Source organism: Ochotona curzoniae, unplaced genomic scaffold (assembly GCF_017591425.1).
Source record: "Ochotona curzoniae isolate NIBS_2020 unplaced genomic scaffold, NIBS_Ocur_1.0 scaffold_274, whole genome shotgun sequence".
NCBI lineage: Eukaryota > Metazoa > Chordata > Mammalia > Lagomorpha > Ochotonidae > Ochotona > Ochotona curzoniae.
Window position 1 is genome coordinate 7494282 of NW_024467101.1, and position 15367 is coordinate 7509648.

The 15367-nt window shown below is 55.1% G+C and overlaps 2 protein-coding genes across 2 annotated transcripts; one reads left to right on the plus strand and one right to left on the minus strand.

Annotated features, from left to right (window-relative positions):
- Positions 1-7744: 7744 nt before the first annotated feature.
- CUNH5orf52 (chromosome unknown C5orf52 homolog) lies at positions 7745-10802 on the minus strand. The gene is made up of 3 exons (XM_041003588.1): positions 10534-10802; positions 9907-10015; positions 7745-8117 (listed from the first exon to the last, which is right to left on the minus strand). The coding sequence occupies exons 1-3, from the start codon at positions 10800-10802 to the stop codon at positions 7932-7934; spliced, it is 564 nt and encodes a 187-aa protein (XP_040859522.1). The 3' UTR covers positions 7745-7931.
- A 290-nt stretch (positions 10803-11092) lies between these two features.
- On the plus strand, positions 11093-13476 carry DUSP18 (dual specificity phosphatase 18). The gene is made up of 2 exons (XM_041003717.1): positions 11093-11406; positions 12237-13476. The coding sequence occupies exon 2, from the start codon at positions 12322-12324 to the stop codon at positions 12889-12891; it is 570 nt and encodes a 189-aa protein (XP_040859651.1). The 5' UTR covers positions 11093-11406; positions 12237-12321; the 3' UTR covers positions 12892-13476.
- Positions 13477-15367: the final 1891 nt, after the last annotated feature.

Below are 15367 nucleotides of genomic sequence, written 5' to 3' on the forward strand. Positions count from 1 at the left end.
GTGCGTGCGCGGGTCCAGCCGCCTTCCCGCGCCTCGCTGGCTGTTTGTAGTCGTGCGGCCGAAGCGAGCAAACCGATCTGGACCGTGAGGTCCCTGGTCCTTGGAACGCGCGCCCTGGACGCACCTGTGCGCGCCGCGAGCTGGGCGGGCGGGGCCGGCGGAAGCGACAGCGCGCTTTCGGGCCACCGCGCCTGCCGGCGACCCAACCCGTGCCAGGCGCTAGGGGGAAGGGAGAAAAAAAAAAAAAAAAAAAAAAAGAGAGAGAGAGAGAGAAAGAAAGAAAGAAAACAAAGATGAATGCGCAGCTCGGCCCGCGGGGCCCTACGCCGACGCCGACCCGCTCCCCACCCCCGTCACGGCTGCTACTCCGGGAACGAAGCCGGAGCAGGTGCGGTGCCAAAAGCTGACGAGCGACGACCCGCCCCACAACCGCCCACCCCTACCCGCCCTGGGAGCCTTGTCCCCTGGGATCTTCCTTCTGCAGCCAGGAGCGGTGGCCCCCGTCTGTCTCCCGGTACCCGGTCTGTGGTTCAAGACGAACTTAGTTGTCAGTGGCGACTTTTCGAAAACCTAGCTTTTCCAAATGAATTAGGGACAAGAAGTTTTTGTAAACCAAAGCACTTTAGTACAAGGAACCACATAATAGTAATAATAATAAAATAATAATAATTTTATTATTAAAATAATAAATTTCAAATAATATTATTTAAAAGGCAGAGTTACACAGAGAGGAGAGAACTTCCATCTGCTGGTTCACATGGCAGTGGCGGGGGCTGGAACAGTTGGAAGCCAGGAGCTTGGAGCTGCTTCTTCATCTCCCACGTTGGCAGGGAGCTGGGATGGAAAGTGAAGCAGGCAGGACTGGAGCCAGTGTGCACCACGATGCCAGCCCCGTGGACCACGTCTTGATGACCATGACAGTGATGTCGGGGATGGGGGGGATCCTGGGCTTCGGGAGTGGGACCCACTAAGGCGATCCGAGCTGGGCCATCCCCCGATGGAGGGACAGCCGACAGGTGATAACACCCGCTTCCTGGTGAGCGACAAAGGCACAGGGGTGAAACATCAAGGACATCGTAGACGCTCAAGGAAGAGAGTTGAAGTGCTGAACCAGAAAGTGCTCCATGATCTGGTCATGGGGGGAAGCCGATTAGTCAACCAACACCAAAGGCAGTGCTCCGTCCCATATGGATGCCGGTTCAAGTCCCAGCTGCTCCACATCCCATCTAACTCTCTGCTTATGGCCTGGGAAAGCAGTCGAGGACGGCCTTGGGACCCTGCATCCGTGTGAGAGACCTGGAAGAGGATCGTGGCTCCTGGCTTCAGATTGGTTCCGCTCCAGCTGTTGTATATCTGTCTTTCCAATAAAAATAAATAAATCTTAAAAAAAAAACTTAAAGAAATAGACATAGCTGATCACCCTGAAGGCTAGTATAATACCACTTCATTGTTCAGAAAATAGGGAAGGGAAAGAATTGAGCCTGTGTCCTGCCTTTCTTTCTTTATTTTTAGGATTTATTTATTTTCACATGACGGATTTAAAGAGATAGAGAGTCAGAAAGACCTTCCATCCGCTAGTCCACTCCCCAAATGGACACAATGGCTAGAGCTGAGCTGAACAGAAGCCAGGAGCCAGGAGCTTCTTCCAGGTCTCTTATGTTAATACAGGAGCCAAGGACTTGCTTTGCCAGGCTTTTCGCAGGGAGCTGGATTGGAAGTGGATCAGCCAAGTCTAGAACCAGAGCTCGTACGGATGCTGGAACCCAGACGGAGGATTAGCCTCTTAATGCCACTGTGCACCAGTGATCACGCTTGCTTGCTCCGAGCAGGATTTGTTTCCTTCCACCTCATGGCTATTTTGCAGCGCTGTAGATGGAAAGTTCTGGGGGTCCAAGAGAAGGTGACCAAGGGCCAACACCACCATTCAGCCAGCTTCCCTGCCACCCTGAGGTGCCAATGGGAGAGCTGCAGGTTGGAGAGAGGTTTCTTAGGAAGGCAGAAGGGCCCAGAAAACACCTCTGGGGAGGATGGGCTGGGAATGTGTGTGTTCCTATTAGAGGTTCCCAGGAATTCCAGGACCCAGCCTTTAGGTCCACAGCACACACAGGTATGTGCTAAGCGCCCAAGTGCAGGTGTCTGCTGACCCCTGGCGGTCACTGTGGGAACTGCCTTGATTCCCCGCTCCTGGCCCCACCCACCTCCGCCCCAGGCCTTCCAAGCTCCTCTGGGAGGCTCTGGCCTGGTGGCCTCATTTCTCTAAGCACCTTCTCACCTTGTGAGAACCTCCACAAATCCTGGAAGGGAGGACAGCTGCCAGTCCCTCCCGCTGCACTGTCTGCCCCAGCTGGCCAAAGTGTCAGAGGAGAAACAGCCCATTGGTCCACAGAGTGGCCGAGGGCCCAGGCACTCCTGTCCCCAGCTCACCCTCACGTGCCCATACTAATCAGGAAAAACCGGGAGGTGTCTCAGCAAACAGGAAAACCTGTTTCTCCACCTTAGCCTTCTATTGTGGTGGGCTGGGCCAAAGGGAGGAATGAGCAAGTGCTGGTGGAGGGTGGCAGGGAAGAAAAGGGTGTGAAGACTTGGGGATTGCTCTGAGTGCCAACCAGAAGAGTCTACCTGTCTCCAAGACACATTGTCCCTTTAATTGCACTTATTTTGTCCCTTTTGGTTGGCTGTTTTCAATGCCACTGAGCTGGAATTTTGAAATCCCTGCCCCTCACAACACCCTGGGACCAGGGCCTGCCAAATGAGACTTAGGTCTCTGTCCCAGACTTCCTGTCTGTCCTGCTATAATTTCTTCAGGTACTCGTCCTGTTATCTACAGCTTCCCAAGCACATTAGTAGGAGGTCGGATGAGAAGTGGAGCATCCAGGACTTGAAATGGCATTGCAATATGGGGCGCCACGTGGCCCCTCCCAGCCATGGTATATACCACTGCTCTCCACGGTCAGGGCTCAGAAAGTTCTGGCACTGCAGGCGTGTACTGTCTTCCTGGAGCTGATGATGGCCAAGATGCAGCTCTGTGCCCAGCAAGCAGCTGGGAGCAGTGCCCCCTGCACCACCCAGCCAGGGCTCTCTGCTGATTTGGTGCCTGGTTCTTCTCAGCTGCCTGACAGGGGGCATGGTGTCTGCTAAGTGCTGGGAATTTGAATGAGAAAATGAAAGGACGTGCCTGACTTGTCGTAGGCGCTCCGTAAAAATAGAAGTGCCTTGTCTTTTTCTCCCAAGTCCCGGCGGAATGCTGCAGGGAGGGGGGCAGAATCCACCAGGCGCGTGGCACATTTCAATCCTGGGAAACCGTCCCCAGCATTTTAAAGTGCAGCGGAGTGCATTGTGGGATGGGCAGAGGGTGGCTGAAGTGTTTTTTAGCAGGAAATGAAAGCAAAAAAAAAAAAAAAATACCCTTAAAAAAAATAAAGGACGGGTGGGGTGAAGATGGCTCTTTGGTGCAGTCTCAGCTATCTGTCAGGATCTCTGCATCCCACACCAGAGAACTCTGGCTCCAGTCCTTGCTCCAGCTCCTGGTTAATGCACACCTTGGGAGGCAGCAGGTAACGGTTCAGGTACTTGGGTCCCTGTCGCCCACTTGGGAAACCCCTGACTCCTGAGTTCTGCCTGGCAGGCAGTAGGGGGTAAACCAGCAGATGGAAGACCCTCTCTCATTCTCTCACCCGTGTCACCCTAGCAGTCTATCCGGAATGATGCATGGGTCCTTCAGCTGCTTGACATGAGGCACGTGTGGGTGGGACTCCAGCTTTCTGGCTACATCACTGGCCCCATGGGACTGTGTCATCTGTGAAACAGGGTAGCTGAGACATGGTTGGGGTTTTGCTCTGTGGCTCAGAAGCCTCTGGGTCCTAGGCCCTCCACATTCACATGGAGTGATTATGGTGGACCTCGTGGCACAGTGGGCTAAGCGTCCATCACTTCAGGACATCTGCATCCCATGACCCACATCCTGGTTTGAGCCCCGGCATCCCCGCGTCGGACCCAGCTTTTGTGGCGGTGGCAGGCAGCTTGGGCTCTTACTACTCATGTGGGAAGGGAATTCTAGGTGAGTTCCTGGCTCCCGCTTCACGCTTGCTCCAGCCCTGGCTGTTGTGGCTGCTCTGAACCAGAAAGTGGGAAGATCTCTCTGCTCCTCTGCTTTTCAAATAAATGATTTTTTAAAAATAAAAAGATATTATTTGGGGCTGGTGCAGTAGCTTAAGGGCTAACTGTCCGTCTCTAAGTGCCAGCATCTCATGTGGGCACCAGTTCAAGTCCCAGCTGTTCCACTTCCTATCCAGTTCCCTGCTTGTGGCCTGGGAAAGCCTTGGCACCCTGTACCCGCACGGGAGACCTAGAAGTCCCTGGCTTCTGGCTTCAGACTGGCTCAGCTCTGGGCACTGCAAATCATTTGGGGAGTGAATCAGCAGACAGAAGATCTTTCTGTCTCTCTGACTCTGTAGATCTGCCTTTCCAATAAAAATAAATATTTAAAAGAGAAAGAAAAGGATACCATTTTTCCCATAACATCTTCTTTCCAATTCTCCCCCAGTTTCCTCCTTTAAACCTCCTTCTTCCTGTCCAATAACTAAGTGACTTCTCGAGAATTCTTCCCTTCTTCTCCCATATTTAAATGCCAAATCCTCTGCGGGTTTTGTTTGTTCTAATGAAAAACAGCACGACTAAGACCACCCAATCAGAAGTGACACAAAAGTTTCTAAAGTGACTCACCTGATTGATATCCCACCTCTGTCCATCTGCTCTACTCCCAGGGGCCCCAAATGTGTTGGTCCATCACGTCGTCGGGGTGCAGAGAGCCTCAGCCAAGGCCAGCCACCCAAGGGAGAAGAGTGCCTTATGGTTGAGGGCTAGACCAGGCTAAGGCTTGGGAGGGGGCTGCACGGGGGACAATCTAGAAAGTGGAAAGTTTTGGGGAGGTTTTGGAGGGAGGCCAGCTGCACGTGTGGGCTCCCTGAGGCCCCCAACACTTCTCTCTCCCCCAGGCACCTAGCAGAAAAAGTGATCTGAGGTTGACATATGACAGACAGACTGGGTCTGAGAAACAAGAAAAAAATGTTAGCAGCAATTGATTCAAGAGGTGCATACACGTGTGTGTTTATAAAGAAGCTTTTACAGTAATGCATCTTAAGGAAAAAGTCAGATTCATAAGGAGAGTAGACAGAGAGAAAGATCTTCCATCTGCTGGTTCATTCCCCAACTGGCCACAACAGTCAGAGCTGAGCCAATCCAAAGCCAGGAGCCAGGAGCTTCCTTGTGAGTGCAGTGTCCCAAGGCTTTGGGCCGTCCTATACTGCTCTCCCAGGCCATAAACAGGGAGCTGGAAGAGAACTGGAACAGCTGGGACACGAACTGGTACCTATGTGGGATCCCAGTGCATGCAAGGTGAGGACTTTAACCACTAGGCTACTGTGTTGGGCTCAGTAACGCATCTTTAAAATAAATTTATTCTGGGCCCAGCTCCGTGGCCTAGTGGCTAAAGTCCTCGCCCTGAACACACCGGGATCTCATATGGCCGCCGGTTCTAATCCCGGCAACTCCACTTCCCATCCAGTTCCCTGCTTGTGGCCTGGGAAAGCAGTCGAGGACGGCCCAAAGCCTTGGCACCCTGTACCCATGTGGGAGACCTGGAGGAAGTGCCTGGCTCCTGGCTCTGGATCGGCGCAGCACCGGCCATTTGCACTCACTTGGGGAGTGAATCATCGGATGGAAGATCTTCCTGTCTCTCCTCCTCTCTGTATATCTGACTTTGTAATAAAAATAAAGAAAATGTTAATAAATAAATAAATTTATTCTAACAAGTTGTGCTCAGCCAAAGAAGCAGACAGGAACTTAGGGAGGAGCTGGTCGTGATTCCCGCTGACAAGGAGCAGAATCCTGAATCCTCAAAAGGGAGAACCGAGCAGAAACGGAGGAAACAGTGCCAGCAGCATGTGCCCCGCCCCTCGGGCCTCAGCGCGTACTCAGACCAAACTCAAAGGAATGGCTGCCAGGTGGTGCCAGGCTGCAGTGCTGGGAGCACGGGGAGGAGGAGGAAGACTTCTGAGAGTCCCAGGCTGACCCCTTCCGGCCCCTGGCCTGGAGTCAGGCCACCTAGTTTTAATTCTCTGTCACAAACTTGCTCTGTGACTTTGGGCAAGTCAGGCCACATCTCTAGGCCTTACCAAAAAACTCAAGTCAACTTAAAATAAATAAATAAATCAAAACATAGCAAGGGCTGGAAGGCCTGGCCTGTGTCCCAGCTGCTCTTAAGTTGTGTACCTTGGGAGGCAGCAGGGAATGGCCTGAGTTACTTGGGTCCCTGCCACCCACGTGGGAGACCAGGGTGAAATTCCCAGATCCTGCCTGTGGCCCGAGCCGGTCTAGGCTGTTCTGTGTTGTGGGCATTTGGGGAGTGAACCAACAGATAGGAGACCTCTCAAATTCAACGGAAAGAAATAAAGCATGGGAGAGGCTCCCTGCTCTGTGCCCTGTGCTGTAACCCAGAGAGGAACAAAGGAGTCGTTCATCTAAGAGACCCTGGGTGTTGGCTCCAGTTACGAGGCACTGTGGTCAGGGATGAGTGAGCTGGCGCCGCTGCCAACCACGTGTCTGGCACCAGCTGTGGGACTTGGTGCACTCAGAGTGCAGAGAGGGCGTGCACACACGGCACACAGGAAGCCTGAACTGAACCCCGAAGCACTCCTCCTTCTCCCCTTGCCCTCAGAGAGTACCCGGGGCGGAGTAGGGGGGCCTCTCTGAAAAGACGGTGGGCAATGCATCTTGGGGGGTCAGGGAGGAGAGGAAATCCCTACGCGTGGATTTGCAGGCTTTCAGCATCAAAGCAAACTTTCCATCTTCCATGAAGTTCTCAAAGTCCCCACCCCCCCCACACACACAACTTCATCTAGGATTTAGGACAAACACCCAAACAGCTGCCACTTAGGCAGAACGGAAGCTGGTGTCTAAGTCATCCTTGTGGGGCGAGAAAACCCACGGGACGTGGGGAAGAGGAGGCAGGAAGTGGCTCACAGGCAGTGGCACTGAGATAAGGGTGGGGTTGGGGTGAGCTGGGGGTGTTGATATTCTAGAAGGTTCTTCACTGTGAAAGCACAACATGGAGACTTTCCGTGGGTGGGTCGGCACGGCATATAGCCCATACGGTGAGCAGCTGCCGTGACAGCATTGTGGGCCAAGACCCTGACATCCTCACGTTTCCATGCTGCTGTCCTTTGGTTATTTCCAATTGGGGTAAAGGGGGCTGGGCCTTGAGGCACAGAAGGTGCTGCTTGCCACACGACTACTGCATCTTAAATTTCAACTTTTCTGGTCTACATCCCGCCCCCTACCAATGCTCCTGGGGACGCAGCGGATGAGGGCCCACGGACCCGGGACTCTGGCACCTGTTTTTGGAGACCAGCAGGGAGCTCCTGGTTTCAGGCTTTGGCCTGGTGCCCACCCGGCTGCCATGGCCACTTGCAGGACAAAACAGCAGAGGGAGGAGATCCCAGGTCACATGCTAGATAGGGGGTCTGATGCCCCACCCTGACCCCTTACCACTGGAATGCCCGCTATTTGAGGACCTGTCCATCTTAGCTATCACCGTCACAGACATACCAGTACTGAAGTTTCCATCTTTTCCCTTGGCCATGGACTTGGTCTGATGCAGCCTCTTCCACTCCAACATGCACTGAGATATCAGGATCAACTTCAGGTCATAGAAAATGACTGCAGTAAGGAATATTAGCGTTGCTTAAGTTTTTTTGTGTGTGTGTGTTGTTGTTGTTGTCGTTGTTTTGGGGAAATTTTTTTTTCTTTTTGTTTTTGGGTGCTCCGCTGTCCACTGATCTTACTGTTCCACGATGGCGTGCAGTTGCGTGTTTCTAGTGTCCTTTGGTCAGATGAGCGTCATGGTGGCCCTGGGCGACATCACCCTGCCGGGATTAAGGCAGCTGGCCCCGCTTGGGAGAGGGGCCCTGCAGCTTTGGCAAGCCATACAGGTACTGTCGCATGTTCATGGACTCCTGTCTCCAGCGGCCCAGCTTCCTGAGCTGGTCCGTCATGAATTTCTTTTTCAGGTGATCATGCAAATGGCTCATCTTTTTCTTGGTCTTCTCAGAAGCCTTTATCTTACAAAAGAAACAAATGAACAGAGGGGAGGTCAAGGGGTGAGAAGCCATTTCGCGACAAGCAAGGCATCTTGGGATTGCAAACGTGGTGGTGGAAAAAAAAAGTGTGCATCCTAACACTCATTCCATCAATACCTTCATTCACAGGCAACTTCAGTTACTCTATTTGCTTTCTTTTTATTTTTTTCAAAATGTTTATTGGAAAGGCAGATCTACAGAAAGCAGGAAAGACAGAGAGAGAAAGATCTTCCATTTGCTGGTTCACTCCCCAAAATGATTTTAATGGCCCAAGCTGAGCTAATCTGAAGCGAGGAACCAGGAGCTTCCTCTGGGCCTCCCATGCGGGTGCAGGGTCCCAAGGCCTTGGACCGTCCTCGACTGCTTTCCCAGGTCACAAGCAGGGAGCTGGATGGGAAGTGGAGCAGCCGTGGAGGCCTGCAAGTGATCTGTCACCGCTGCTAAGGCATCTCCACCACCTTCCATGTCAGGGTCCCATGGACCCATCCAGATTTGGCCCCACAACCCAGAGGGAAGCTCATCAGAGTGTCCAAAAGAGGGCACAGCCTGTGAGATAGGGGTGCGAGGCCAGGAGCCCAGACGGGCACCACTCCAGTGTGCCTGGGAAAGCAGCAGATGACCCGAGCAGTTAGGCCCCTGCTGCTCATGGGGGAGACCCTGATGATGTTCCTGGCTTCAGCCTGTCCCCAGCCCTGGCTGTTGTGGCCATTTGGGGAGTGAGTCAGCAGATGGAAGATCTCTGCCTCTGCAACACTTCCTAATAAATAAACCAAAATCTCAACTAAAAGAAGTGGACAGCAGCTCAACACCACCTTGCCTCCCCCACTTCAAAGAATGAGACCACCGGTGGAATTCACCTTGCTCATGTTTCCTTCTAGTTCCCCGACACTGCACCTGCCCCCAGTAGGCCCTAAATACAGACCCACTGAATGAATCCCTCAGGGTTCAAGGGCAACACTGGCATGAAAGCACATCAGGCTTTGGATGGAGTACACAGGTCAAATCCTACTTACTGGGGCTGCTGCAATGACCCAATGCCTAATTCCCGCTTGCAAGTACCGGCATCCCATAAAGGCACTGATTTCGTATCTCAGCTGCTCCACTTTCCCATCCAGTTATCTGCTTGTGGCCTGGGAAAGCAGTGGAGGATGGCCCAAAACCTTGGGACCCTACTCCTGCATGGGAGACCCGGAAGAAGCTCCTGGGTTAGGAACATCTCAGCTCCAGCCATTGCGACCATTTGTAAGGTGAACCAGCAGATGGAAGATCTTTCTGTCTCTCCTTCTCTCTGTAAATCTGCCTTTCCAATAAAAACAAATACATTTAAAAAAAAAAAAAAACAAACCCTACCTGACCAGAAACAAAAGGGTGGCCCAAGAGCCTCAGTGGTCATCTGGAAAATGGGAATGATCCAGAAAAGAAACAGTATGACCAGTAAGCAGGGTGCCAATCCAGGCTGTAAGACCCAAGCCTTCATAAGGGAGATGGCCTCCCTAAACACAGAGATAAAGTACTTTTTTGGGGAGGGAAGAGAGAAAGATACTACAAGACCCAAGAGACGTATGTCTTCCTCCCTGGTTTTCTCGGCATAGGAGCAGATGCCACACACCTTGGGCACATCAGCCCCCTCAAGGGTCATTTGGCCAGGGACCCATCACCAACACAGGCTGCCATCCACCTCCCAGGTTCCAGGCTGGGATGGCATATGGGGGCAAGTGAAACGTACCAAGGTGGCTTAGACCACGAAGGCGATGGCCGTCGGCTACTTTACCTCCATCTCATAGATGCGCTGGGCACTGAGGTTGTCACGAATGATCACCCTGGATAAATGGCTCTTGGGCAGAAAATGTTTTACTGCTGCCTCGCTGGAGTTCATCACGCTGTAGGGAAGGGGAGACAGGTGAGTGAGGACTCAGGGCCTGCCAGACCGCCAGTGACCATCCCCTAAAAACCTTCCTGAGAAAGATCCAGAGACTGGGACATTACCCACATGGGACTAACTCTGCTAGACTTACTCATTACTGCGGCCAAAGAACATTGTGTCAAAACATCTGAGGTCACCCTCACGGCCCTGCCTCCACCTCCTATTTTTTCTGCCTCTAAAATTTTCTTCTAGTTTCAACCTCTTTCAAGACACTCCTCAAAGACTCTGTAGGCGTCATTCTCTTCCCTCTGACCCCTTCTAAGTGGACAGTGAGTTGGAAGAGGGGATTAAGACTTCGAGAATATTCTAGTACCTAGGGGTTCTGGCAGGATGTGAAATGGACCTCCCTGGGGGCCCAGGCTATGAGGAGAGGAACGGGGGGGTTCCAAAAGGGACAGGGTGGGCCCCGAAACCCAGCTGCAGGTGCGGGATCCGGGTCTCGGCTGCGAGTTCGGCCTTCTCTCAGGATCCCACCTGAAAAGCACCTGAGGCTGCAAGGTGCGCGGCCGCATGAAGAAGACCTGCGGCTGGACCCCGAGGACCGGCTCGGCTCGACTGCCGAACCCGTCGCGTCGCGGCTCGGAGGCTGGCTGGGTGCCGGAACTGGCGGGGGTGACCTGGGCAGTGGTCTCCCGCTCCCTGGGCAAGCCCAGGTCCCAGGTCACCGAGGGCCGAACCGGCTGCGCGGCGGCTTCTTTGATGACCAAGGGCGACTCGGGAATGGGAGTCAAGCCGGTAGTCATCGTGTGTGAGAGGACAGACGGACGCGGACTGAGGGCGTCGTCGAGGCCCACGCCGCGAGGCCGCGTGCCAGGCGTTGCCCGGGAGACGCACGAGAAGGGCGTGGCCTGGGCGGACCGTGATAGGGGCGGGGCTTGGGCCAGGCCGGGCGGGGCTGCAGGCGGGGCCTAGGCCGGGCGGGGGCGTGGCCTGAGCGCGAAGCTCCGGAAGCCTCAGGATTGTCCCTCGGCGGCCGCCATGCGGTTACCTGGCGCGTGGCCGTGGAGACGGGCTGGGGGCGGGATGGAGTGGGCTGAGGTGGGCTGAAGCCACGCGGCCTCGTCGCCCCCGAGGCTTGCTTGTGGGCCCCTGGTGCGATCGCGATCGCGGGGACCGATCACCTGGTGAGCCAGGAGCGTGATTTCTGCGAAGGCTCAACAAGCCGTCCCGGATTCTTCCTGGATCGCGACCGGGGGCCGTTGCCATGGAAACCAGAGCGCTAGGCCGGCAAGGGTGGCGATGGCTCCTGCATCGTGACTGTAGTGTTATCTCCTCGAGACCTTCTCCTCAGACTCGGCGCCGCGCCCGCTTCCCTTCCTCCCCCGCTAGCCCTCCTGCGGACGAGAGGTGAGGCGGCTCCCGGGGGTCCGGGGAGGGAAGCATGCGGGCGTCTCCCTGCCCACGCCCCACAGCCACCCTCGCCCCGCCGGAATCCCTCTCCTCGCTCCCTGTGTGCGGCTTTTTGCAGCCTGGCTGGGCAGGGCGCGAGTGACGGCCCTGAGATTTCTCTCAGTAGGAGAAGGAAGCGTGAGATGGCCCCTCCCTGGGGTGCGACACCCCCTGCATTCCTCTCCATCCCCCACCCACCCACCACCCTTGCCGGGGTTGCTAGGGTGTCCATTATTCTGGCCTCCCGGAAGCTCTCAGCCACTCCCTACGCCCCCCCCCCCCGGGAGACGGGAGGGTGGAGTACCACGTGACATGGATGCGTCCACGGGGCCTCTCCCAGAAGAGAGATGGACCCTGGAAGCGAGAGGTCGGGACCCTCCCTGCCCTTGCGCCAACCCCTAAGGCCACCGTGACTCCCCAGGACAGCACTTCCTGGTCCCAGGTTCCGGTTTGAAGAGGTGGGGGGGGATGATGGGAGGCTATGAGGTGGGGTCACCAAGCGAGAGGATTGAGAGACCCTGCAAGTGGCTGCTGCTTATCCATAATGGACAGGAAGTAGAGAGAGATTTTTCAAAGGGAGGGGACTCAGGCGTGTTGGCCTGTTCCAGGGGAGACAAGACGGGTCCCCCTTGTCCTGAAGGGCAGTGGACACGGGACCCGCTGTGAGTTGAAGGGGGTGCTCCTTAAAGGGGGCCTGATATCCCCCCTGCGAGGATTGCTGTACACCCCTCCACTTTGGGGTTGCACCCCGGCTCAGTGCGCATCTCTGCCTCCCCAACCCCTTGCAGTTTCCCACGCAGAACTATGCCGCCCTCGCGCCCTGCCTCCTTCTGAGCCACCACCACCTCTGCCACCTCCACCTCCGCCGCCTGGATGACCGCAGCCTCGTGTGCCTTCCCCGTGCAGCAGCTGCGCCCGCCCTCGCTCTGCGGCTTCTCGCAGATCACCAGGAGTCTGTACATCAGCAACGGCGCGGCCGCCAACAACAAGCTGCTGCTGGCCAGCCATCACATCACCACGGTCATCAACGTGTCGCTGGAGATCATGAACGTCTTCTACGAAAACATCGAGTACCTGCACGTGCCTGTTGCCGACGCGCCCAGCTCCCACCTCTGCGGCTTCTTCGACCCGGTGGCCGACCACATCCACCGCGTGGAGATGAAGCAAGGCCGCACGCTGCTGCACTGCGCTGCGGGCGTCAGCCGTTCGGCCGCCCTGTGCCTCGCCTACCTCATGAAGTACCACGCCATGTCCCTGCTGGATGCCCACGCATGGACCAAATCGTGCCGGCCCATCATCCGGCCCAACGTGGGCTTCTGGGAGCAGCTCATCCACTACGAGCTGCAGCTGTTCGGCAAGAACACGGTGCGCATGGTCAGCTCCCCGATGGGCATGATCCCGGACGTCTATGAGAAGGAGATGCGGTTTATGATCCCACTCTGAGCACCCCTTTGACCCCGACTCCCGGGCTCCAGGTGGGCGCATCAAGAGGGGGGCCTGATGTGCTCTGCGTGCCCTGCCAAGATCTGAAACCAGGACGTCAAACCTGACATGGACGCAGAAGAGATAAGCAGGAGATGGCGCTGGCCAGGCCTGGGAAGAATCTTGGATGGCCATAGTTTTGAACCTCGTAATCCCCGTGTTTAAAAAGATGTCTACTGTGGGAGGGGCAGGCTGTGACTGCTATGGTCCTTCCTGGTGTTAGAGAGAAGCAGCTGGTATACCAGGAGAGTGGCACACCTGAGGGGGCCTGCGAGCCCTCCCCAAGAATGACCAACCCAGGAAGGAACCTGCTCGCCTGCCACCAACCCCACTTTGCTTTGTTTGTTGTTTCTTTGTTTTTAACTCATACAGCCAGAGCCTTAAGCATGGGGTCACCTTCTGGGCTTGTCAACTTAACCAGACAAGTGACCTTCCAACTGCACCCTGTCCATCTTTGCCACCGTGGCCTAACTCTGGTTCACTAGATCAGATGTACGCACATGCGTAAGGCAGCTTTTGAAGCAAGCATTCCACCAAATAAAATGGCAACCAAAAAAAAAAAAAAAAAAACCCTACACGATTATTTTCTGAGTGTTTTTTTGCACGTGGCAAGGTGTTGGGTTGCCTGCCCGTGATCAAGGCAGCCTCGGTTCAGGGCTTGTGGGGCAGGCTAACGTCAGGCCTGGACTGGGAAGATGTGGAGTCTGCTGCAGAGCAGGGATCCAGCCCAGACACCTTGTCATCACGTGACTCAGGCAGCGCAGGGTGGGATGCGGGCTGAGGGTTCCCATGTGGTCCCCATGGCGCCAGCCCATTTCCACAGCACAGGCAGCTCCCGCATTGAGGCCCCACCTGTCTAAGCTGAGTCCTTGTAAAAGGCTCATCTGTGCCTCGCCTCTGAGGTTTACAGAGGGCTGCTCCAACGATAAAGAAGAACAACCAAGGGTGTCAGGCAGCCGTCGCTTTGGGGCTGTGCTGAACCCAGGAGCCGCCTAAAGGTGCTAAAGTGAGCTGGCACCTGTTCACTCCCCCACACAAACATACACGTAAGTCCTGGTTTAGACTCATGGACTGTGCCAGAGCGGGATCTGCCCAGGACCCTCGGCTGTCCTTACCCAGCGCTTTGCAGGCAAACAGAAGCACAATCGTCCTGCCTCACCCAACCACTTTTTTTTTTTTAGTTTGACTGGCTGAGAGAGAGAGATCTTTGATCTGCTCATTCATTCCACCAAGTGGCCGCCATTGCTGGGCCGGGCCAGGCTGAGGCCCAGAGGCCGGAACTCTAACCAGGTCTCCCACCTGGGGTGCAAGGGCCCATGTTCTGTTTTCAAAGTCTTTTTAAAGCTCAATTCGATCTCTTAGTTGATTTTCTCTGTTTGACAAGTAGAGAACTAGAGGCAGCTCTTCCATCTGCTGCCTCACTCCCCGGATGTCCAGAACTGGGCCGGACCAATGCCAGGAGCCGGCAGCTCACCCTGGGTCTCCGCTGTGGACGGACTCGAGCCCTCACCTGCCGCCTCCCAGGGTGCACATGAGCAGGAAGCTGGATGAGAAGCCGAGCCCAGAGGAGGCCAAGCGCCCTTTCTTACCAAACTTCCATGCATCATCTTTTTTTTTTTAAATAAAGATTTATTCATTTTTGGGCCTGGCAGCGTGGCCTAGAAGTTAAAGTCCTCACCTTGAACATGCCAGGATCCCATATAGGTGCCAGGTTCCCATATCCTGGCAGCTTTACTTCCCATCCAGCTCCCTGCTTGTGGCCTGGGAAAGCAGTGGAGGACGGCCCAATGCTTTGGGATCCTGCATCTGCATGGGAGACCTGGAGGAAGTTCCTGGCTCTTGGCTCTGGTTCGCCACAGCACCGGCTGTTGCGGCTACTTGGGGAGTGAATTAGGCAGATATACAGAGAGGAGGAGGGATAGAGAGGAAGACCTTCTGTCCGATGATTCACTCCGCAAGTGGCCGCAACTGCTGGTGCTGAGCCAAATTGAAGCCAGGAGCCTCTTCCGGGTCTCCCAAGCAGGTTCAGGAGACGAACCTTTGGGTCGTCCTCTTCACACAGGGCCCTGAGTGAAGCCATTTGTGTGTTCTCAGAAAGTATCCCTAGCTAAGCAGACACCCAGCCACAGAGCAGTTTCTGGAATGCCTGGGCTGATCTTGGGAGCCAAAGAGGAGACAAAAGGAGTTCTTATTTTCTCCCAAAGGCCATCAGCAGAGGGCTTCGACAGCCCCTGTTCTGCCATGCATGGTGGCAGGATGCCCAGCTCAGCCCCGGCTTCCTGAAAGGGTACAGAAGGCCGGGACATTTCCCCTCCCCCATCCTCTCTCCCTCTCCTCTTCCTTTTCTCCCCCTCATCTCCCCTCTGCCCTGCTCAGGGCCAGCAGGAGTGGTCTCGGAGGGTGTTCCCTGTGCAGCTAAAAGCCAAGAAGTAAGGGA